The 24,715-nt window shown below is 51.6% G+C and overlaps 1 protein-coding gene across 1 annotated transcript in view; it reads left to right on the top strand.

Annotated features, from left to right (window-relative positions):
* Positions 1-23,421, top strand: part of NOS1 (nitric oxide synthase 1) — a 100,305-nt gene extending 76,884 nt beyond the window's left edge. The window contains exons 20-30 of the mRNA XM_036496434.2: positions 1,055-1,193; positions 1,642-1,720; positions 8,881-9,074; positions 10,846-11,015; positions 15,156-15,366; positions 16,088-16,175; positions 16,628-16,749; positions 18,040-18,188; positions 19,145-19,339; positions 20,739-20,857; positions 22,625-23,421. Coding sequence (XP_036352327.2) covers positions 1,055-1,193; positions 1,642-1,720; positions 8,881-9,074; positions 10,846-11,015; positions 15,156-15,366; positions 16,088-16,175; positions 16,628-16,749; positions 18,040-18,188; positions 19,145-19,339; positions 20,739-20,857; positions 22,625-22,640 — 1,482 coding nt within the window. The 3' untranslated portion in view covers positions 22,641-23,421. The remainder of the gene's footprint in view (positions 1-1,054; positions 1,194-1,641; positions 1,721-8,880; positions 9,075-10,845; positions 11,016-15,155; positions 15,367-16,087; positions 16,176-16,627; positions 16,750-18,039; positions 18,189-19,144; positions 19,340-20,738; positions 20,858-22,624) is intronic.
* The last annotated feature ends 1,294 nt before the right edge of the window (positions 23,422-24,715 follow it).

Below are 24,715 nucleotides of genomic sequence, written 5' to 3'. Positions count from 1 at the left end.
AGCAACTTAGAGTTCCCTGTGAATGGAATCAGGCAGTATGAGTCGTTTGTGACCAGTGTTTTCCACTTAACACAATGTGTCAAGTTTTATCCTTGCGATAACAGATAGGAGAACTTCATCTTCTTATGATCAAATTGTTCTCTATTGTGTGGCTACACCTTGTTTTGCTTCTCCTTCCTTCTACTGATGAGCGTTTGGCTTATTTTCAAATCCATATGAGGCCAATCTTGGTCACAGCTACCTCTGAGGAAGTTTTTAATTATCTGTGGTTTCTAATCTCAAAAAAAAGTTAATTCTGAGCAAGACCATTAAAGTTGGAGAACTAATGAGCTTAACAAAAAGAAAAAAAAAGGAAACAAAAATGTGATGCATGCAATGCAGGTGTCCAGACGTTCAGCATTTTGGGAGAAAGATGGGTTCACAGTTCTAAGGTGTTTACTTTATCCTGTAACATTGAGGCTGTATCAGTATTGATTTAAGGAATAAAGGACATAGTAAGTATGATTATCTCTTAAGTGAGGATTAAAACCTAAACCCAATGGTAAGTGTGATGTGTCCAACACATCCAAGGCATTCAGAAATATAACAGGTGGATGTGTACGTGCATGGATGGGTGATAGAGGGGAAGAAACAAGTGAGAGACAAAAGGGGCATGGGTGGGTGGGTAGGAGGGATGAAGGGATGAAGGATGGAAAGAAGGATACATGAATGAAAGGATGAGTGAATGGAAGAGTGGTGAAGGGAGAGATGGCTAGAAAGAAGAGTGGATAGAGGGGTGGATGGGTAGATGAAAGAAGGGTAGATTCAGGGATGGGTGCAGAGAGGGATAGATTAATGGAGAGAAGGATGGGCGCATGAAGAGATAGATGGGTACTTGGAGATATGGATGGAGAGTGGATGGAAGGAAGAGTGGGTAGAGAGTTGGATGGATGGAGGAATGTCCATGTGGATGGAAGGGAGGAAGGGTGGAGAGAGAGATGGGTGGGGAGGTACCTGCCATGACTTGGAGCTGTAGGGAAGAAGACCTTCACAGAGGAACCTGTGTATGCCACAGGCAGCTTGTGATGTGTTCTGCGTGGGCGATGACGTCAATATCGAGAAGGCAAACAATTCCCTGATCAGCAATGACCGCAGCTGGAAGAGGAACAAGTTCCGCCTCACTTACGTGGCTGAAGCCCCCGGGCTTACACAAGGTACCTCCCTGCACCTTGCATGGAAGGGCAATCAATAACACATGAAGGAAGAGGATAGAGGGCGGCGATTCTAACAGGTACTCAGAGAAAATGGCCTTCATGGTTTTGGCCTCCCTTGAGTGCAGTCCTCCCCTAGTGAATCTGTTACTACCTCTGCTCAGGAGAACAGGACCTGAAAGTTTTCGTATCCATCCAAATGGTGTGTTCCCCTGAACCAATGTCTTCTTCATTTAGCTCAGCCAAAATCAGCCAAAAAAAAAAAATCTGTGCTCTGCCTTAGCGACATCCATTGCACCCACCCCAACCAGTGCCTGCCTGGCTCCTTCTCTTAGGACTTCCATTCCGTTGAGTCTAGAGGGTAGTTAGAAAGTCCAGAAAAGCCTGGGGAGTTTTTATCAAAAGCTCTTCAGCCTCACTTCTGGAACCCTGCTGTTTTTCTCCTCCACAGGCCTTTCCAATGTCCACAAAAAGCGAGTCTCTGCCGCGCGACTCCTCAGCCGCCAAAACCTGCAGAGTCCTAAATCCAGGTAAGAGCTCCTAGCACGATGCAGCGGCGCTGCCCACCTGTGCTGCCGGGCCCAGACAACGGGCGCCCAGGAACAGCAACCCACTCTGTGCTTTGCAGCATCTGGTGATCTTGTTCTTCATTTGTTAAGCTCCAGCCTGCAGCTTGGAAAAATTAAAGGGGGAGTGTAGGAGCCTTTCCTGCATTGCTTTTCAGTTTGTTTGAAAAGCAGGAAGAGAAAAAAGAAAGAAACTACCATAGAAAAGTTCACTCCCCAAATGCCAGCAACAAACAGGTCCTGAGCCAGGAGCCAAGAACTCCATCCAGGTCTTCCACATGGGTGGCCTTTGCCCACTACCACCATTAGCAGGGAATTAGAGTTAGGAGTCAGGAGCCCAAGCCAGGAATTAAACCAAAGCACACATCATGGCATAGAGGAGTCTTAACAACTGGGTTGGATACCCAGTCCACTTGTTTTCTTTGTCATCAACTCTTCATGGACCCCTCCATTGTTGAGTCCATTTTGACAATGGACTATGCCCTTGTAGAACATGCCTGCCTGTTCTCTGTACCCTGGTGCCTTAATTGGTCATGCAGTACCCAGGCATTTCCTTATTCCACATCGTTTTTCTATGAAGTGCTGCAAAATAGCTGCCTGGATTCTGTTTGTTTAAGTTTTGCGGGGAACATGATAGGCTTATTATCTCACACAATACCCACTCCGTGTTCTGAAGTCGTGTTAGAAACCATCTTCATAACGGGGCATAATACATGAAGCCTCTGCCTACGGTGCAAGTATCCCATCTGGGGGACAGTTCAGGTCCTGCGGCTCCACTTCCAGTCCAGTTCCCAGTAATACCCTTGAGAAGACAGTGGAGTATGGTCCAAGTCCTGGGTTCCTGCACCCTTGTGGGAAACCCAGAAGAAGCTCCTGGCTCCCAGCTTTGGACTGTTGTGCCATTTGGGGAGTGAACCAGCACATGAAAGATCTCTCTATCTCCTTTCCCTATAATTCCTACTTTCAGGTCAAATAATAAATCTTAAAAGAAACCATCTCCATAGGCCATAAAGCCTAATATGGAATCTGCATAGCAGAACCAAACACCTTTGTGTCTGTGATACCTGTCTCCTCGCACCTATGGCCCTATTGTCATCCCTGGTGCTCCCAAAGCAACTTCATGTTTCCCAAATAAGCAAAATAACAAAGGACATTGACCAGTCACCCCTGTACCCCCAGCATCTTCTAATCAACCCTTCCCAGCTGTCCATTGTAACAAAGGGACACACACACACACACACAGAGTCCTGCTGGCGCTGGTCACACAGCACGGCAGAGGCTGTGTGATTGTCACCACATGCACAAGGCTATTATTACCCATACCCAGGCCCCTGGAGACCACGGCTGCTGGCCTGACAGCCGAGTGCTCCCACGTGACGCCTGTGTCCTTGCAGCCAGTCTAGGCTTCGAGTCTTCTCACGGTGATCAAACCCAACCCGCTCAACCTGCTACTCACAGAAGCCACGCTCGTGGTGCTAATGAAGGTCTCAGCACGGATCCCTGTTGAATGGAATCTTTTTCACTTTGAAGATCTTTCGCAATTGATTCTCTGTCTGGCAGCGGGCAAAGGAGCAGGCACTAGCCGTGTGGTCTCAGACGAGTCACATGGACACTCGGAGCCTGCTTCTCCTTACCTGTGAGATAGGAATGATGGCCATAAGGATTCTTCACATGTATCAAGAGCTCTCCACGTCTCGAGCACTGCATCCATTTCCTGTGCAGTGCCCCTCCTAATCCCAACTAGACCAGTCGTCCATGTCTTCAATAGGATAAGGAATAAATATGCAAATGACTTGTCTAAGGCCACATTGACCTGGTTCCCTGCCTCTAGAGTTAGAGTGGCATGTGCCCACACAAGTGGTCCCCAAGGCATTGCAAATGCAGGTGTGGGCTCTGGAGGTGAGTGACATGACCCAGGCAGCACAGCATGGGTTCTGGTGATAACTCCATCATGACTTCTTAGCCTCTGCAAATGTAGCGTGCATGCCTGCTGTGGCCTGACACAAGCCATCCACAGGTAGAATCCCAGGGTCTCTCCTAGGTCCTAGAACATTCCAGAAACAAACTAGGAAATCAGGCCCTTTGAAAAATTAGCTAAATGCAGTAGCATAATGGCTCCTGATATAAAAAGGAGTCCTGGATTTGAAATATGTACCCTAGTTTCCACGAAAAAGTAGGACAGTAGTAGCACTGGAAGGGAAGGGACTAAGAATCAAAAGGAAATTTTTTTTTCAGTGACTGTAAGACCAAGGGAGAAATTATAGCTTTGTGAGCTATAGGACAGAAACAGCAAGAAGAACCTGGAAGTATTTTTATGATCAGTTGAAGCAAAACCCCCAGACCCACCGCCATCTACCTGCAGAAAGGGCTGCTGGGTCCAGACGGGTTGAGGGGGCTCCAGAAAGGACTGGCAGAAGAGAATGCCACGCAAGGTTAGGGATTCAGCAGGTGGGCCAGACTGAACCTAGGTGCTGGGCTTCTAAATGTCTCTCTCTCTCGCTCTCTCTCTCTCTGTCACACACACACACACACACACACACACACACACACACACACACACACACACAGAGTGAGGTATAATTGGATGGGAAAGCATGCTTCTTCTATTTCCTCTGCCCAAGGCTGACATCAGGCTGTTTGGCCCAAAAAGCCGTCAGCAGGATGTCACAGCGCATCCCCCTCCCAACCACCCCCACCCTCCAGGCCCCCTTAAGTGCCCGCCAAGAGCTTAGAAGGAAGTAAACAGCCCTTTGAGGGTGTTTCTTGCACATCTAAAAAGGAAAGTGACCGCAGCCTCCCTCCTGCCTGGAAATGTGTGTTCTAATGCACAAATGACAATTAGCAACCAGCACAGACGAGACCCTGTAAGACAGCCTGCAGAGGGGTGGGTGTGGATAAGCAGTCCTAGATGTCGGGAAGGGGAAGGAAAGTGCGGGCAGGAGGCGAAGCCTTCGGGGAGAGTGGGCTTGAACGAGCCGAGAACGAGAGGCAAAAAGCCACGGTGGCAGTGAAGGTGCAGACGTGGGCGGAGGTGCTTGGGAAAGTAGCAGACGCGACAGTGTGAGGCGCTTAACCGCTAGAACTCTTGTTTTATGTAATTTTTTTTTTTTTGGGGAGTTGATAGTGTTTATTGATGGAGTAAAGTTTTATGTAATTTATTTATTTGAGAGGCAGAAAGAAAAGAGCGAGACAGCCCAGCCACTGGTTCACCCCCCCTAAATCCTCACCATGGCCTGGAGTGCCATCCAGACCTCCCACATGAGTGGCAGGGACAAACCAGCTGGGCCAACTCTGCTGCCTCCAGCTGTCTGCAATTAACAGGGAGCTGGAGTCAGGAGCTGGAGCTCTCAGGGGTCTTAACATGCACCAGACTGGAGAGCTCATCACCTCTGGGCTAAAACTGCTTCCCTCCAGCCTTGCCCATCTGCACAGAGAACCCACAGCTGGCTTCAGCCCAGCCCTCTGGTATTGCCCTGTCCTCCTCTCCCTCCTCATCCCTGATCTCCTCTCTCTTCCCTTCTCCTTTCCTCCCCTCTGGCTGTACAGGGAATATCTCAGGGATGCTCTCAACCCAGTCAGCCACCTGCATCTTTTTTTTTTATTATTTATAAAAAATGTATTTATTTTATTGGAAAGTCAGATATACAGACAGAAGGAGAGACAGAGAGGAAGATAATCTATCCGCTGATCGGCTGGTTCGCGCCTTAAGTGGCCGCAACGGCCGGAGCTGAGCTGATCCAAAGTCAGGAGCCTCTTCCAGGTCTCCCACATGGGTGCAGGGTCCCAAGGCTTTAGGCCATCCTTGACTGCTTTCCCAGGCCACAGGCAGGGAGCTGGATGGGAAGCAGGGCTGCCAGGATTAGAACAGGCACCTGTATGGGATTCCCAGCTCATTCAAGGTGAGGACTTTGGCCACTAGGCTATTGCACTGGGGCCCCAACTACATCTTGACTGTTCTGCTGCTGCCCTAAGCAAAGCCAGTAGCTGCCTCACTTGAATCCTGGTGTCTCGGTTCTTCTCCAAGATCTACTTTCCAAGCAACAGGCAGAGAAATTCCCTAGAAAGAGAAAGTGAAGCATGTTACTGCCTAGCTTCACAGGTGCCTAAGGAAGCCTACCAACTCCCCATGGGGACAGGTCCTGACCAGGTGCTTGATATTCGGCCCCTGGCACTCCCCCCACAACCCAGCCTTCTTCCCCTTCCTCCAACACACTACCCACCCCCTTATCCCACCACAGGACCTTGGCACATGCCACTCTCCCTTCCCCAAATACCCTGCCCCCAGATCTTTACACATCTGCCCCACCTCATTGTTGAAGGCTCTGCTGGAATAAGCCAAATCACCAGGGAGGCTCCCTGACCCCAGCCCGAGCCCGCCCACCCATGCACATCACCAACCCACCCGAAATCTTTGACTGTGACTTTTCCATGGAAGCCACCTCTCTTTTGTCAGTGCCCCCAAATAGCACCTGATGTCCACTGTGAATTCTGTGGAATGAATGAGCTTGTGAGCTCACATGGTCCGCATGGGCAAGGTTTGCTCTTTCCATTAAGGAGCGGGTTGCAGTTGGTTTTTCAGTTGAATGCTGGGTGTTCGCAGATGGTTCTTACCTTGAACCACTGTCTGACCTTGAACCGCTGTCTGAACCGCAAACCTCACCTTGAACCACTGTCAAAGGCATGTGCATGTGCGGGGCCGTGTATAAATCAATCTCACATGCAGAACATTCTCCAAGAGACAGGGCCCCAGTGGCCCCTGCTGTCCCTATGCTTGCTTTTGTCCCTCCCCTTTGCTTCCCACTGGTCTGTATGTGTCCCAGGCTCGTAAAGGCAGCGGATGGAGGGGGGCAGGCTTTTGAAGCAGTAGTTACGTTTGCCACCTGAGATACCTGCATTTCCATATTGGAATGCCTGGTTTAAGTCCTAACTCTGTTGTCCACTCCAGCTTCCTACCAATGTACCGCCTGAGGTGGTGATGATGGAATGCTGGGGCAGGGCGGGAATGCAGTAGGTGTTGTCTTGAGTGGCCTGATCCCTCTGGGGAATAAATCGGTAGATAGGAACTTGTTCACTCAGCCTTTCAAATAAATGAAAAACAAGCCCTCATTTAAAAAAGGAAGGAAGGAAGGAGAGAGAGAGAGAGAATCCTACAGATCGAAATCCCCAGCAGATCTGATACAAGGCAGTGGGTCTCCGGGCCCGTGCTGCCCCCTGGTGGTTAGGTATCTCAGCTACGCGTTCAACAGCAGCCAGCAAGGAAGGTGCCCTAGGGCCTGAGCTTCCCAGCGGGGGAAGATCGGCAAAGTCCCCTGGGGTCAGCTCTTCCTGCTCCATCCCCCTACACCCGCTCTTATCTGCTCCCAAGTGAGAGGCGCCACAGCGTCCCCTGCCGGCTATTCCCTTTCTGAGGTCAGCGTGGGCGCCAGCCCCCGACACCACCTTTCACAGCCACTGCCCTCAAGTCCCCACCATAGCAGGGACGGGGTGCCTGCCTTCAAGAAAATACTTAAGTGGAAAGGTCCTACCTGCAATTCCAGCATCCCAAAAAGGTGGTTTAAGTCCCCCCGTTCTGATATTCCAGTCCAGCTCCCTGCTTAGTGCCCCGGGAGGGCAGCAGAAGACAGCCCAAGTGTTTGGGCCCCTGGCTCCCGGCTTCAACCTGGCAGAGCCCTGGCCACTGAGTCCATTTGGAGGGTGAATCAGCTGGTGGAGACTTGCTCTCTCTCTGTCTCTCCCTCTCTTTCTCTGTAACTCTGCACTTCAAATAAATATATGTCTTTTTAAAAAAAATTAAGATCACCTCCTTACCACCCCCTAAAATAATAATATGCCAGCTCAACTATTTTAAAGAGTGGCAGCTATTTGTAGCACAAAGGGCTCTTGGTTTTGCCAAAAGCTCTTTTAGATGGCGCATCCCATTGGTCTATTTACGGTTGATTGATATCCCGTGGAGAATGCAGAAACTTCCAGTTGAATAGCAAGTGTTTCTGTCAACTGTAAGCCAACTGGCAACGGCAAGGAAGCCAAGCTGGAACACAGGCCTGGCTCAGGATGCAGAGGCCTCGGCTCACCAAAGGGCCTGCAGGTGTTGGGGGAAGACTGGTAGATCTGCATGAAAACCAAAAGGAACCAGAGGTGTGTCACATAGAGAGGGTTTATTCTTGAAGCTAGTGAACTTGAAACAAACATCAATACTGAGGACGCGCCTTGGCAGACCTCAAAGAGTTTTTGTTTTGTTTTGTTTTGTTTTTTGTCTTTGCTCCTTAGCTCTCTCAGTGTCGTTGTATTGGTAAATTTGTGCATCAAAGCAAACAACCTTTACAAAAAACAGATTTATTTTCTTTTTAGGCCCAACACCATGGATTGATTGGCTAATCCCCAGGCCCCCACTCCCACCCCGCCTTCAAGCACCAGGATCCTGTATGGGTGCTGGTTTGTGTCCTAGCTGTTCCATTTCCCATCCAGCTCCCTGCTGTGGCCTGGGAAAGCAGTTAGAGGATGGCCCAAAGGGTTCTTGGGACCCTGCACCCACATGGGAGACCCAGGAGAAGCTCCTAGCTTCAGATTGACTCCTGTCCGGCCGTTGCAGCCACTGGGGGAGTGAAACAGCAGATGGAAGATCTTTCTGTCTCCTCTGTGTAGAGCTGTCTTTCCAATTAAAAACATACACAGAGCACACGGACTGCGGGGAGAAGTCGACCACACTGCAGGGCAGCCATGGGAAGTGTCATGGGGCAATGCAGGGTGGGCAGCAAGAGAGAAAAGCAGAGGTCCCCAGAATCAGAACCCTGGGCCAAAGCACTGTCTAGAGTACGGCACACTGACAGGGAACCAGCCAACAGATCTGATCAGAAACAGAAAAAAAAAGTTCTGAAGAGTGCCGGCTGCCAGATTGCATAAGAAGGAGGGTGGGCAGCTGTGCCCTGTCCTGCTCTGATGGTCTCGGTGAGCCTGGGGGCCCCTACTGGGCTTGCAAACCCACGGTGTGATGAGTCCCGTGCAGGCATGGGAGAAGGGGGCTGTGGCTGGCAGGGTCCAGGGACAGAACGCGGTATAGCAAGGGTGTGGCGGTATAGCAGGTGGGGGCGGCCCCCGTCCTCAGGCTGCCCTGGTGCTTCCTACAGCCGAGCCACTATCTTTGTGCGCCTACACACCAACGGGAACCAGGAGCTGCAGTACCAACCTGGGGACCACCTCGGGGTCTTCCCAGGCAACCATGAGGACCTCGTGAACGCCCTGATCGAACGGCTGGAAGACGCGCCCCCTGCCAACCAGATGGTCAAAGTGGAACTGCTGGAGGAGCGCAGCACCGCTCTAGGTAACACACACACACACACACACACACACCAGGGCCTTTCCTGTCACCAGGGCATCCTGCTCCCCACCCTCCCTTGGCCACAAGAGGAAGACCGTCCCTTACTCATGGCTCAACAGCCTTGGCCCAGCAGTATGAGCACACGCTCAGGGTGCCAGACACTGGTGGCCAGTGCTGGGACAACAGTGGCTTCTCTCTGCCCCTGAGCCCAACATTGGTCACTTTGCTTTCTGTCCCTTAGAGACAGATGCAGGACCCCTCCCATTACCACCATCACTGCTACTACCATCAAGGACGTAACAGCTGAAACCTGGCCCCACGTCCTCTTAGGATCAGATCATGCGAGTGGCCAACCAGGGAGGGAGCCCATTTTTTCACTGTGTTAGAGTTGCAAGCTGTTGTAACCATTCTCACACTCACCGGGAAGTGTTGTCAAAGGTGGATGAAATCTTGGGGCTTCATCCCAATAGGTGCGGGTGAAGCCCAGGGACCTAGTGTTAACAAGCCCCTTCCGTGGCAGCCCATGGTACCATGACTGTGACCTTTACAGTGAAACCCAAATGTAGCATCAGGACAGAGTGTAAGATTGCAGTGTCCCTAGATACTCGGGAAAGCTCCTGCTAAACAGGTTTACACGGTAACTTACAATGCGTTGACTGACACAGGGCATGGTGTCCCATATTGAAGGGCCCGAATTTGATCCCACATCTGCTTCTGTTTTCAGCTTCCTGTTCACGTACACCTTGGGAGCAGCCAGCAGGTGGTTCAAGTACCTGGTTCTCTGCCACAGTGTGAGCCCCAGTTTGAGTTCTAGGCTTCTAGTTTCTGCCTGGTCCAGTTCCAGCGATAGCTGGCATTTGGGGAGTAAATTAGCAGGGAGAAGATAGCTCTCTCTCCTTCTCTCTCTCTCTCTCCCTTCCCCCTCCTCCCCTTTTCCATCTCTTTTGCCACCTTTTCAAATATAATCAATATCCATTCGTAACTTTTAAAGATAAACTCACGTTGATGCCAAAAACGACAGAAATGCATGCACATTTTATTCATAACATTCACTCCCCATGAATGTTTCCAAGAGCCCTTGTATAGTTACAGCCGTAGTGAAAACCCTCCAGGAAGGCACCCTGGGGAGAGAAACAGTGAGCAAACCAGCCCAGTCGACTCCTTCTCTGTGGCAGAGCAGAGCTTTGGGTCCTGGCTTGCATCCCTGCTGCGGGAGAGCCTTCATGGGGGAGAGAAGGGAACATGCTGGGTGGAAACTACAAGTAGGAGGTAGAGCCAGGACTGACACCAGATGGCCTGACGTCACATCTGGGGTCTGTGCGACTAGGGCAAAGTCCCTGACCTCTGTGCATCCCAGAGATACCAGGAGCTCTCACCCCCTGGACCCAACATGAGGACCCCAGAAGATAATAATATCCAGTGCCGAGGGAATGCAGAAAGTGCTAGCTGGGTGTTGGCTGTGATGCTGTCACTTTTGAAGGAGAACCCCAGGCCGAGGAGTGACAGGCTATCCCTGGCAGAGCCCGGCAGAGCCGATAGGGCTGGCTGCCCCACCGTACCAGGGCATGCTGTCATTGCACTTTCTTCTCCTTGTGTTCATCTTGGCATTTTCAATCTTCCCAGATTGATCTGGAGCTTGCTTCTGACACCCAGGAGATTCCCATGCCGTGCCCTGAGTGATCAGTATAGCAGGTGGAGAGCTGTTCGGCTTTGGGGCCCGAACCCCTGCCCCCTGGCTCAAACCCCAACCCTCAGCCGGGTTGTCTGCCCACAGGCGTCATCAGTAACTGGAAGGACGAACCCCGCCTGCCCCCGTGCACCATGTTCCAGGCCTTCAAGTACTACCTGGACATCACCACGCCACCCACGCCCCTGCAGCTACAGCAGTTCGCCTCCCTGGCCACCAACGAGAAAGAGAAAGAGCGGCTGCTGGTCCTCAGCAAGGTGGGTCCCTGGGCTTTGCGCCATCACCTCCGTCCGCGCCCTTCCCACCACCCCAGGTCTCCAGGCAGCGGTCATGCTGTATGTGACAGTCTTGAGCAGCGATCGCCATTCTCTCCTTCTTAGCGGTCTGTTTTAGTTCACATTCACCGTTCCCCATCTCCCTTTGGTGGCTGTGGCTGAGGCCTGGCAGAACAGAGCGGCCTCCTTGCAGGTCAAAGTTGCCCAACCGCACTGGAAATTGCTATTCTAGCTTTTTCTGCCTTCCCTTGGGACCCTAAGCTTCCGTAAGCTCCCTCTCACCCCATGCTTGGACGAGACATTCGCACAGTGCCTGGATTTAAAAGTAAGCTTTCTCCAGCACAGAAGAACAGCAGGTAGGACTGACTGCTAAATGTAAGAGGACTCTCATGGTCAGACAAGCCAGATCACTGCTGCCTTGGCTTAGAAATCACAGACTCAGATACAAGCGTCTGCAAACCTTCTTCATCTAGCCTCCTGCCCAGGGAGCAGGTGTCTGGCCCAATGCTTATGTTACCTCTGGAAGGACCCATATCCCCAAATCAAAGTACCTGGGTTTCAGGCACCTGACTCAGCTAATGCATACTCCGATGGGCAGCAGGTAATGACTCAAGCACTTGGGTCCCTGCCCTACGGGTAGGAGACCTGGACTGAGTTTCAGGCTCCTGGCTTCGGCCTGACCCATCCTTGACTGTGGAAGGCATCTGACACTTCTTTCTATCTGCCCCTCTCTCCTCCTCTCTTTCCTTCACTCTCTCTGCTTTTCAAAGCAGTTGAATAATTTTTAAAGAATAGGACCCCACCCAGAAAAACCACTACAGCCCCTCCCAGGGTAGGAGGGGGGTCTGCTCCCATGAACAAGTGCCCAGCAGAGAATGAACTAGCTTTCTGCTGCGGTCCAAGAGACTGGCTTGAAGGGTGGGGCCACACAGAAGAGGCTAATTAGCAAGGAAACATCATTTAGAAATACAGATATCAACACCAGAAAAAAGCACCACAACTTACAAGTGATTACCCTGGGGAGTTGAAAGCAGATGGTGCAAGGAGAATAGGAAGCTGCCGGCTTTCATCATCGTAAAAGCAATGGTTGTTACCTAACTTTGTAGAGAATATGCAAAGCACTGATTCCAAACCTTTTAATTAATGGAAAGCGAACCTAGGACAAGGGTAATTTAAAAAGTTGATGGAAAGTGGAATTACAAAGTAAGTTTATTTTGATGCCAAAAAAATTGAAAGTCTTGCGTTTTCTGTGAGCTTTTTGATGACCCCCCTCCTAGGCATGGATTTCAAAATATTTTGCACCAAAATAATCATACCTGTTCATTCTGTTTTTCCACAAGCTTTTTGAACTACACTCTATATGAGCAATCAGAGATTGCACTATTTATACAGGAAGGTTTAAAGTACAATTAGATATAAACTAGTATATTAATCCATTTCTCAAAAAAAAGTCTCCAAGGGATATTTTTTGATTGACTAATTTGAAAGGCAGGGTGACAGAAAGGGTAAGCAGGAGATGAAGAGAAGTCTTCCATCCATTGGTTCACTCCTTAGATGGTCACAATAGCCAGGGTTGGGCCAGGCTAAGGTCAGAAGTCTGTGACTCCAACCACCACATCTCCCACATGGGTGGATGCCAGGACTTCACACATCATATTCTGTTTTCTCGGGTGGATTAGCAAGCAGGTGGATTGGAAGCAGAACAGCCAGGACTCCAATCAGCATGTTGATAAGGGATGCTGGCATGGCAAGGAGTGGCTTAACGTGCTGCACAATGCCAGCCCTCAATGGGATTCTCATTAAAGGAAATAGGGAAGAAGTCAGATAATACTGGGAAAACCACTGGACCTCGGAACAACTGTTACCCCAAGTGAAAGGGAAAGAAGGTTGGGTGGCAATGTGGTGTAAGGAAGGGCCAGCAAGGTCCAACCCATCAGATCCCATTACACCTGGAAAGACTTATGCTGACAATAGGCACATCTCTTACAGTAACTCTGATATAAACTCCACGCTGTTGAACTTGTCACAGAATTCACACTTTAATAGTCTGATAAGGCAGGGGTGGTGTGTGAGTCTGTCTTCTGTGACTGTAACAAACTTCCTTGGGGGATTTTAAAAAGCAAAGAGGTTTATTTAACTTCCAGTTCAGGGTGGTGAAAGCCCAAGATCAGGGTCCGTTTGGCTTCAGCACAACATGGCAGATGCATCATGGTGGGAGCAGAAAGCAGACAGCCACCTGGCACAGGCCAGTCTTGCTCTTCCTACCAAAAACCCTCTCTCTCAAGAACAACTAGAGTCCCTTCCAAGGGGGATGTTCCCAGTGACCCTTGAGGCAATGTTTCTGGAAGATTCCTCCCCACTGAGGACCATATGTGCTTCCAACATGTGAAACTTCAGGTAACACCCAACCACAGGACCTGCAGAAAAGCTTTGCCACCCTTGTGCTTCATGTTGATTTCACCTCTGGTCTCAGAAACTGAGCTACTTACGCCAGCAGCTGGAGTCTTTCTGTCAAGGGCACCTTCTGAGAAATAACTGGAGCCCCAGCCAGCTGCCCTGTTCTCTAGCACAGTGGGCTTGGCTGTCGGCCTCCGTACATTGCCACACTGCCCCACCGAGGCTGGCGTGTCCCACCTTGAACAGGACGCATGTTCTGCCACCATGCATTGCATGCGTTGACAACTTACAAGTCACAGGTCCACATTCTGTGCTGGCTGCCACCTGCTGTGGCTCCACCCAAGCAAGTCCTGGCTCCCTCCCACAATGCATCTCTCTTGAGCCTTAAGAGAGTGTAAAAGTTAATCACAGATTCTGAGAATAACCCTGTGGCACAGCAGGTTAAACTACAGCTTGTGACACTGGCATCCCACATGGGAGTACTGATTCAAGTCCCAACTCTTCCGCTTCCAATCCAGTTCCCTGTTAACATGCCTGCAAAGGCCATAGAAGATGACCCAAATGCTTTGGCTCCTGGCACTCATGTGGGAAGCCTAAGTAGAATCCTTGGCTGCTGGCTTCTTTGCAGCTATCTGGGAGTGAAACACCCAATGGAAGATCTATATCTACATATCTATTTCTGCCTTCCAAATAATAAATATGCTGGGACCAGACTTCCTGGAACGGGGATCAGCAGTTTTCCTGTAAAGAGTCAGGGAAGAGCCATGTCAGGGCTGACTCCCCTCTGCTGTCTCAGCCTGGGCTAGTCCACAGTAGTACATGTTACACACAGGTGAACCAGCGTGTGTGGCCATGTTCCAATCACACTTTACTTACACACACTGAAATTTGAATTTTATGCCATACTCTTGTGCCATTGCATGGTATTCTTTTGATTTTTTTTCCCAATCATTTAAAAATATAAGACCAATTCATCCATTGTGGGCCATTTGGAAGCAATAATAAGCCTAAACTAGCTACTGGGCTGAAGTTTTCTAACCCTTGGCTTTGATTTAAAACCCAGCATCTCCACCTGGGAGACCTAGGACCTCAATGTCCCCATCTGTAAAATGGGGATAGTAGGAATGATTTTAGTGATCTAAATGTTGTGCCTCGCTCAAAAAAAAAGTACTGTATATTGAGCCATAGCCCCAAGGTGAGGGGATGAAAAGGGGGCCTTTGGGAGCTGACTGGGTTGTGCCACTTAGCACCCTATTGCAAAGGGGCCTCTGGGAGCCTGCCAACCTGGTATGAAGTGGGGAGGCACAGCAGGTGCCACCTATGAGGAACAACCCCCACAAGAGTCTGGGTCACCAGAGGTCTTGACCTTGAACTTGCCGGATTCCAGAACTGTGAGCAACAAATCTCATCTATGGAGCATGCTCAGGTTCAGCAGAGTACACATCCCGTGAGGTTCTTCTGAGAATTAAAACCTGGCCCAGGACATTTTTTTTTTAATTTTATGGTACAATTCCATAGGGTCTGAGATTTTTCCTCTCCAGCAATTCCCACCCCCTGACTGATTTTCTGCGTATTATTACAATAGTATAATCCTTCATAAGGAGCCAGGACAACTCTTACCCAGGGGTCTACCATGTGTCATTTCGCCTGGCCTCCTCCCTGGGCCTCATCAGAAACCCCACAAGCTGGGTCTGTGCCCATCTCTGTTTCCTCTCGCCGGCACAGGGTCTGCAGGAATACGAGGAGTGGAAATGGGGCAAGAACCCCACCATCGTGGAGGTGCTAGAGGAATTCCCATCTATCCAGATGCCGGCCACCTTGCTCCTGACCCAGCTGTCCCTTCTGCAGCCTCGCTACTACTCCATCAGCTCCTCCCCAGACATGTACCCGGACGAGGTGCACCTCACGGTGGCCATCGTGTCCTACCATACCCGAGGTGGGCAGAGCCACTGGGAGAACCTTCCAGTCTGTATTTGTCCAACAGGGGGCGGGAGGGGGCGCACTGGCGATCTCTGGAGATCCCACATCTCCAGCCAGAGACTCACTGCCAAAACAAGGGAAAGGAGATAAACAGTGGAGCTGGCAAAATGTCCCCTGGGGCAGTGCCAACTCTGGACAGAGTTGGGAAGGAGGCGAGATGTGCATTTGCCAGCCTCTACTGTTCCCGACCTCTGCCACTGGCTCCACTGCCTCCTACATACCAGGCGAGAGCTAGAACAAGCCACCACCAGCCATTCCCTGGGGAGCTCCTTGCCTCTTCACAGCCATATGGGCAGCAGGTTCCACAGCCTGAGCCTGGCTCCCAAATGCCGCCCCTATAAAGCAATCACAGTGCATGGTACTGCGGGAGCTCTGAGGTCAGGAGTGTAGTGTTCCAGCACAGGCAGCCTTGACCGAGGCTGTCTTGTTGCCAGTAGAAACAGGACTTGGACCTCACCCACCAGTACCCCACAGAGCCCTGGGTACTTGTCTAACCACAAGCCCGTCCCCAGCTCTGCCTCCTCAGAGGGCCAATTCTAGGTCAAGAGTGCCAAGGTAGTACCCTGGCATTGGCTGTGAGCTCTCTGCATCACAGGGAGTGGGGGAGCCCACAAGGGAAGCGGAGAATGGAGGGTGTGGGGAGGGAGGTAGTGAGGCCACCTTGTATTATCTGATAGATGGAAAAGGACCAATTCATCATGGTGTGTGCTCCTCTTGGCTCAACCGGATCCCTGCTGATGAAGTGGTTCCCTGCTTTGTGAGAGGGTGAGTGGCCAAGGAAAGGAGAGTTTCCCAAATCTACCCAGTGTGTGTGTAGGGGGGTGGGTAATCAAAGATCTGATTTCAGAAGATGCTCTGGGTTGTCACAACTCAGAGGGTGCCGCTGGTACTTGGCACAGGGGTGCTGCCTGATATTCCATGTAGCATGGGATAGCCCTATGACACATGTCTAGTCCCACACACAAGTGGTGCTAATGGACAGCATCCAAGCCCCCTGGGACTCTGCTCAACAGTAAGGGGAGAATAGAGCAACAGATAGACGCCCCCCCAGGGACCTCCTGTTTCTAGAATGTTCCCATAGTGTGTGAGGCTCCACTTGGCCTTTGTTACAGGGTGGTGGGTCTTACAGTTCGGCTATACAAGAGAGTTATGTGGCCTACCCAAGACCCAGCTGTGCTTCCTCCCATTTGAGCTCAGTAACACCTCTCATTCCACAGCGCACCCAGCTTCCACCTGCCCAGAAATCCCCAAGTCCCCTGCATCCTAGTGGGCCCGGGTACTGGCATTGCGCCATTCCGCAGCTTCTGGCAGCAGCGGCAGTTTGACATCCAGCACAAAGGTGAGTGACGTTTCAGCAGCCTCTTGATCCCTTCCCTCTGGATCTTGGCTGCCCCAGCAGTGACAGAGCCATTCCTGCATTGTGGCACTGCCAGGGAGGGGTGGCACGATGGAGACGAGAAAAGGTGCTGGCATCAGCCACAGGTGGAACTCTCAGGCTGTGACAAACCTCCCTAGCTCGGTCACCCCAGAGGAGATCTTTCTTTGATTGTTAGCCCCCATGGTAAAAAAAAAAAAAAAAAACTGGTGGCCCTTGGAGGGGCAGGCATTAGTCCATAGGAAATGGATGTTTCTCTGATGGCCCTGAAGGCTGTTGTTGTTCAAGAGTAAGCCTTAAATGGTGGGTGCTTTGGGAGAAGTAGGGAGAGAGAAAGCCACAGTGGTAGCATGTAACAAGCATCTATTGAGCATCATATCAGTGCCTGGCACTCTTATACATGCTGAGAGCATAGCAATGAACCAGACAGAAAAATAATCAAAGGGAACAAGGAAGCCTTCCCCTTGTGATCATGGCCGTCGCAGAGTAAGCACATTTATAGAGTGCACATTAACTGCCCGGCTCAGTTTTCAGGCTTCACCCTTTTTTCCCCTCCCAAGCACTGCTAGATAGGGAGGGTGGTGTGTATTGTCCCTGCTAGGGTCTCATCTACAAACTACAGATGGAAAATGTTTGGGGGCAAAGTTCCATCCAGGTTGCACACGCACAAGCTTGTTCTGGTCATTAGACCCTGGGCAATACAGTGTAACAACGTTCGTGGCAAGTCTTCCCCAGAGGAAGTGGAGCATGCCGGAGGGTAGCCACCAGTTAGAGGCAGATACTGAGGAACCTGAGAAGTCACTGACTCTGGTCCCTTCAGGGGGTCTGGGAACCAGTGCCACGTGATCACCCCAATGTGGCTCTTTCTATGTTGCACATGGGGACAGGGAGACTTAGAAAGTTGCTCATTGCTGTGTAGAGCTGGCACCTGGTGTCCGGGCTGTCTGCACCACCCAGTGGTAGAATCTGCTAAGTAGTGACAGAAGTGGGAGGCAGAGGAATGACGGAGTGCCAAGGAGACAAGTCTGCCTTACTTGCCACAGTTTCATGTGTATGTGTGCACGCACGTTTGCGTGTGCTTGTCCGTGTGCATGCGGAGGCCTACCTACCCCCGTGTTTTATGAGCCTCCATCCACCTGGCACACACACCTGCCAGCATCCCTCCCCCGCAGTCTCAAACACACACATTCACCCTACCCCACCCCCGACCAGGTGTCAGCACCATGAGTAACATGAGGTCTTCTTGGTCCCCAGGGATGAACCCCTGCCCCATGGTCCTAGTGTTCGGGTGCCGGCAGTCCAAGATAGATCATATCTACAGGGAGGAGACCCTGCAGGCCAAAAACAAGGGTGTCTTCAGAGAACTGTACACGGCCTACTCCCGGGAGCCCGACAAGCCAAAGGTAACCCCCGCACCCCCTGGGCGTACACTCACATGCGTGCACACGAGTGTGCGCTCACACCAGCACACGTCCCTCTGTGCCAAGAGAGGGAAAACTTCCAGATGTTCACCAGCCAGTGTTGTAGGATCCTACTGATAGGCAGTGACCAGTGTAGGCAAATTCAGAACAGAGAGAGAGAGAGAGAGAGAGAGAGAGAGAGAGAGAGAGAGAGAGAAAGGCAGTTCCCTGCTTACCCAGGGCTGGGGAGAAAGCAGGATAGGAAGTAACTGTTGATGGGGGACACACCTGGTGAACATACTTAATGCCATTGACCGCTCACTTTAAGGTGGGCACCAGGATAGTGAAGCCTATAGGCCATGGCCCCCAGATGCCCCCTGGAGGTGATGCCAGGAAGTGCTCGACGCAGTGGTGCTCCATTGTCCAAAAGGGGAGCTACCCCTCACACCACCTTGGGCTACTTTCCCAGCCCCTCTCTCCCTTGCCCCACGACCACCTCCCTAAATAGTCTATTGTACATTTTTAGGCGTTTTATTGGTTTGAAAGGCAGAGACCCAGAGACCCAGAGAGACTTCCCATCATCTGGACTATCACCCCAAATGCCAGAGCCAGGGAAGAACAAAGCCAGGAACCTAGAACTCAATCCAGACCTCCCCAGCTGAGGGTAGGGACCCAAGCTATCACCTCCTGCTGCCTGCCTGGGTGCTCAGCTAGCAGGAAGCTGAGGTTGGGAGCAAAACAGGGACTCGAACCCAGGCACTCTGTTTTGGGGTGGCGCCTCCCAAGGGGTATCTTAACTGCTAGAAACAAGGTCTGCTGTGCCTCCTCACCAAATATCCAACCTGCCCAGGAGCCCCTGCATAGATCATACCTCCTGGGGAGAGCAGGGGCCAGACATGAGCTGTGGACCAGTGTGGGACAGGCCCCACCCCTTCTCTTGCCTCCTCCCCTCCCTGCAGAAGTACGTGCAGGACATCCTGCAGGAGCAGCTGGCAGAGCCCGTGTACCGGGCCCTGAAGGAGCAGGGAGGCCACATCTATGTCTGCGGGGACGTGACCATGGCCGCCGATGTGCTCAAGGCTGTGCAGCGCATCATGACACAGCAGGGGAAGCTCTCGGCTGAGGACGCCGGCGTGTTCGTCAGCAGGCTGAAGGTGAGCAGCAGGTCTCCCGTCCCCTGCCTCCTCTTCCTCCTCACTCCGCCTGTCTGGAAAATCAGGGACCCTGTGGTGAAGTCCCTGCTCCCATGTTTGCTGTTGCACCTGGGGGGAAGATATGGTCATAAGGGATTCCAGACATGGTAGAATGGCATTCAGGTGCAAGGAATGAATCATTAGGGGCTTGGTATATGAGAATTAACAAGTCAGTGGATCCAAAAACCATCCTAACCCAATTTTTCCTACTCCTAGAACCACGCTGCAGTACTGCCCTGTGAGGCTGGGCAGGCTGAGCACTGCACACACACACACACACACACACACACACACACAGAGCCTGTCCAAAAGGGGACAAGTGGGTTCTAAAAGCCATGCCTACTGATGTGGAGCTGTGTCCACCCTAAAGGAAAGGCCTTCTCCTAGCTTGTCCAAGGAAGCGTGGAGGCTAGTGGGAGACATAACGCAAGGCCCACTGTCCCAAGTATGAAAATGCAGGAGGTCCCCATCTTCCCAGAGCTCCGAGCGCCACCCCACCTTTCTCTCCCGAGTGAGCAATCATGAAGTATTTGTGTGGAGGCAGCCCTTGCTATCAATCTGATGTTAATCTCCATTTGATAAATAATCATAATCATCACCATTTGATAAATACTATACATAACAATCATGGTAATTTTGTGGTTAAAAAAAAAGGCTCCGAGTATAGTGGTCACGTGGTCCCTGGTCACTCAGTTTCTCTGGTGACAGCCATGTAGGTTACCTGTCTAGGTGTCCTGAGACTTGGCAGAGTAGAACTGCCCGACCACCCCACCCCGATTGATGTGAACCCTCTCTGCAAGTGGGTGACTTTGCCCTGAAGGACACTGGTGTCATGCTAGGTGTGTCCCTATGCCTTGCCTGGTGGCCAGAGGGGGGCTCCCTGTGTTAGGTCCCCGGTCACTGCCCTTGAAGAACCTCCTGGACCCTTCCTCCTCCTCCATCACCCTGACCATCCATCCATCTCTCCAGGAGAGATTTCTCTTTCCTCCCCCTGCTTCTGCTGGCTGCCATGGGCTGTAATATCTCACGCTGAGCATCACCTGGCCAGGATCTGAACTTGCAGGAGCCCATGGGAACACAATGGAGTTTGCACAGGACCTGGTGACTACTTCGGAACGGCAACTCTGGTTCCAGAGGGGGACAAGGTGTTCTTGACCCACCCAGAGACACAGGCGCTACATCCAGGGGGACACAGTTTTGCTGCGGCAGCCACTCAGAGCCCGAGAGCGTCCCCGGACACTAGCTTCAGCCTGGTTCTCTTCTTCAGGCGTATTTCCTCCCAGGGTCCCTGCCCTGTCTATCCTCCCACATCTTTTCCTGGCATTTGAAGGCATTTTTCTGCACTGTCCCTGATCCCCAGGATGACAACCGGTACCATGAGGACATTTTTGGAGTCACCCTGCGCACGTATGAAGTGACCAACCGCCTTAGATCCGAGTCCATCGCCTTCATCGAGGAGAGCAAAAAAGACACGGACGAGTAAGTCGATGCTAGCATCACCGCCACTAGGGGCAGCAACTGCGGCCCTCTGGTCCTGGGCCCTGGGCAGTAGCATCCCAAGCCCAGCAGCACAGATGTCATCCAGGGACATATTAGAAGTGCAAATGCACAGGCCACCCCCAACACCTGATTCTGAAGCTCAGAAGTTAGGGTGCAATGGGTTGCATGTTCAGTGGGCCCCCAGGACACTCTGGGGTCCCCCAGAATGGGGGAAGCCCATAATCAACCAGTGGCTCCTAGCTGCCATTGACTTCCCAGCAGTATATTCCTCTGCTGAGTCACCCAGGGTTTGCTCATGGATACAATGACAAGGGTTTTGTTCGTGTCACTCAACGCCTTGGAATTGCTGGGACCAGCCTGGGGCACCACAGTTCTGGGATGGATTCCATCTCTGACTGACACAGCAGCTACAGTGGTCCTCTCCCTGCCTCCCAGGATCCTTCTCCCAACTTCCCTGCCCCAGAACACCTGTAAACCAGCCCCCCACACACCTTCCATATGCCCCTGACCTTGCACTGAGTGGGAACTCAGCCATTACTTTTTCAGTTGCACATACTCATTTCAAAAAAATTATAATTTGTATTTACTGATTACTTATCTGAAAGACAGAGCTCTTATCCCCTGGCTCACTTCCCAAATGCCCCAAAAAAGGCTGAGACCATGCCAGGTCCAAATCAGACGCCCAGAATTCCAGCTGGGTGTTCCACATATGTCGCAGGGACCCAAGTCCTGCAGCCATCATCTGCTACCTCTCAAGGTGTTGCCTCCACAGGAAGCTTGGTCAGAAGCAAAGCAGCTGAAGTTGAACCAGGCCCTCTGGATATGGGCTGCTGGCTTCCAGATGGCATATTACCCCCTGCGTTGAGCATCTGCCCCTACATTCATTTCTTAAACAGCAATGTTATTGAAGTCATCGAAAATGTACCTGTGCGTCTTGTAGGCTCACGCAATTGCCCTTTATGGCACCACTTCCTTGGTTAACCAAAGCCCCTTGAAATGTCTCTCTTCCTGGTATGAGTACTAGTCAGCAGGCATGTATGCCTTCCTTTCTTTCTTCACTCTTTCCAGACAAGCCCTGCTGTGAGAGTACTTCAAAAAGTTCTTACAGAATCGGTTGAAAAGATAGCTTCCTTTGGTGCAAATTTTTTTTTTGGGGGGGGGGAGTGGGGACGAGTGCCACCAAGGTGAGTGATTGGTTCAATGATTAAGACCCCACATGGGATGCCTGCCTCCCATGTCTCTGGTTTGAGTCCCAACTTCACTTCCAATCCAGCTTCCTACTGTTGCGCATTCTGGGAGGCAGCAGATGAAGGGTAAAGTGCTTGGATTGTACCTCCATAGGAGACGCCTAGGCTCCTGACTGTCCTGGCCCAGGCCTTGGCTGTTGCAAGCATTTGGGAAGTGAAATTGTGTTCGGGTTGGTGGGGAGGTGAGAGTCTTATCCAGTGTGTGTTTTGACCTGCGTCTCAAATAATGAAAACACATTTAAAAAAAACCAGTTAAGGGTGTGATAAGCACACATGATGAGAAAACTGCACAGATTTAATACATTTTTTTCTTCAAAATAAGCTGCTCTTTGAACTCCATTTTCCTAGAATTCTTTGAAGTCCCGAGGGTCTTTCCAAGACACAAGGGCCACGAGAGGACCGAGCCCCCAAGCCTGGCGGTGGTTTTCTGGGGTTCCTGGCGGAACTTAGGCAGAAGCATTGTTCCGGCCCTAATTGCATCCCATGTCTCCCTCTGCAGGGTTTTCAGCTCCTAACAGGATGCTCCTGCCCAGAGGTTCGGTGGGGCGCTGCCTCTCTTGCTCCAGCGGGGTGGCTGCAGGCTGTGCACGTATGAACCCACACAGCTGACCCTGCCTCGGGCCCCCTCGGGGCCCGCGCTCTGCCTCTCGTCCAATCACCATCCCCTGGTGTCCTCCTCTGGGTTTTCGCCCTTCGGTGGTTTCTTCGGCCTTCCCGGATTGTCTCATTTCCATCTGCCTGCTGCGTTGCGATGCGTTTGTAATCTGCAGTGGCTCTGACACAGCTGTTCCCCTCCTCGTGACCAGGGCGGCTTGCAGGTGCATGAAACCACGGGGACATCACCGCCGCCACCCCATCCCAATGGGTGACTCTGGAATAGCCACAGGCCCCTTGGCTGCCCCAGTACCCTGCCTCCTCTTTTCCAGTGATGACGTTTGGGTGGTGCATGGTGTGCGTGTGAGAGCCTGGGGCTCTGTCTCACCTGGGCAGGTGCGTTAATCTGAGTCTCCTGACATCACAGCTCGACCCCTGGTGCCAGGAAAAGATGCCCCTGTCCTGGGCGATTCTTCCTGTGTGCCTGTGTAAGGATTGTGCCAGTCTCCCTCAAATGTTTGGAAACCCTCTGATTGTCCTGTTGCAGGGAGATGAGAGTGACAAAGGTGATTAGCTTCCAAGGACAGGACATGTCACAGAATTGGGCGCATTGAGGTTCTGACGCCAACTGGTGATGCCCTTACTGGAACATGAGCTCATCAGTGGACTGGGCCAAACACCCCCCACCCCGCTCTCCAGGGTCTCCAGATTCAAGGACTCCTCTGCCCGGACAGTCCCATCCCAGAAAGAATGTTGCTGAAAATACAGCTCTGCCACCAGGATACTTGGGGCTAGTCACTTGTCCTGGGTTTTCCTAGTTGTTTGCTGGAGGCCCCTGAACTCTGAAGTTCTGTGTCCTCGAGGCTGTGCCAAGAAAGGCTCTAATGGTTACATCTGCTCCGCCCGTGGGCACAGAATCATGGAAGCTGCCACGTGGCATCTTGCATAGGAGCCGCAAGTTACGGATGGGAAGCGCCCTGGGCTCTCAGTTTCTAAATTGAATATTTTCACCTCTTAATTGACTTTTAACAGGTGACTAACCTTGACTCATAAATCAGCCTTTGATGGAATTGGTTGGGGCGTAGTGGGAGAGCGCAACAGGGATGAGGGCCACGGCAACTTTGTCCTGGAAGCTTACCTTCTCCTTGCCAATGAGACAAGGTCCCCTTCCACACACAATGCTGAGAAGTTCAATGCCAGGCAGTGCCCAGACATAGCCAGGAAATCCCCAGGATGCCCAGCCTCCAGGGCTCAGCCCTGGGTCCCCTGGCATGGAAGGGAAGCACCCATCAGTTCTGGCCTTTTGGGGTTTTGCTTTGTCATAAGGAAAAGGTGCACTTGCTTTCTGTTGCATGCATGGGCATCTTTTATGGGTGCTCAGTTTGGGGGTGTGCCAAAGAGGAGGTGGCTTGGCCTTCTTTGGAACGGCATTAGAGTAAAGGAGCCAAGAGCCCAGAAGACTCCACCCCTGAGCTTGTAGAGGTCAGCCCCCATTGGGGTCTCAGCCCTGATGCAGGTTTGAGCCCATGCTGGTCATCGCCTCCCCTGACTTCCTTTAATGCCAGTGTTTCCAGCTCAGTTTCCTGTGGGCATAGAGACTAAGCATGCAGGCACACACCCCACCACCCCACCTCCCCACCAGCCTTTTGCTGGCCTGAGCAGAAGCACAGGTAAGCTTCTTTGTTGCAGTTGCAGCTCCCAAGGGCTTTCTCTCCAGTCCCTTGAGCCTTCAGAGTCAGCTGCTAAGAAGTCACGAATCCCCCCAAAGAACTGGACCACCTTCCAGCCTCCAGCCAAAAAGCAGGGAAGGGTCCTGCCTTCCCTCCCCAAATCAAGCTGCCTACACAAATGCTTTTCCAGCACCAAAAGATCTTTAGGAGCACTTAGCAGGTGCCAGGTTCCTCCTTCTGGTAGAGCCCACTCCTAGTGGTATGCAGGCAGGTGCAAAGTCATCCGGTTTACATATCCAGGCGTTGAAAGAAATAACCCTGTAACT

This window comes from Ochotona princeps, chromosome 29 (genome assembly GCF_030435755.1).
Source record: "Ochotona princeps isolate mOchPri1 chromosome 29, mOchPri1.hap1, whole genome shotgun sequence".
Classification (NCBI taxonomy): Eukaryota; Metazoa; Chordata; class Mammalia; order Lagomorpha; family Ochotonidae; genus Ochotona; species Ochotona princeps.
The sequence above is the reverse complement of the archived record's forward strand: the minus strand, read 5'-3'. Positions and strand labels throughout refer to the sequence as shown.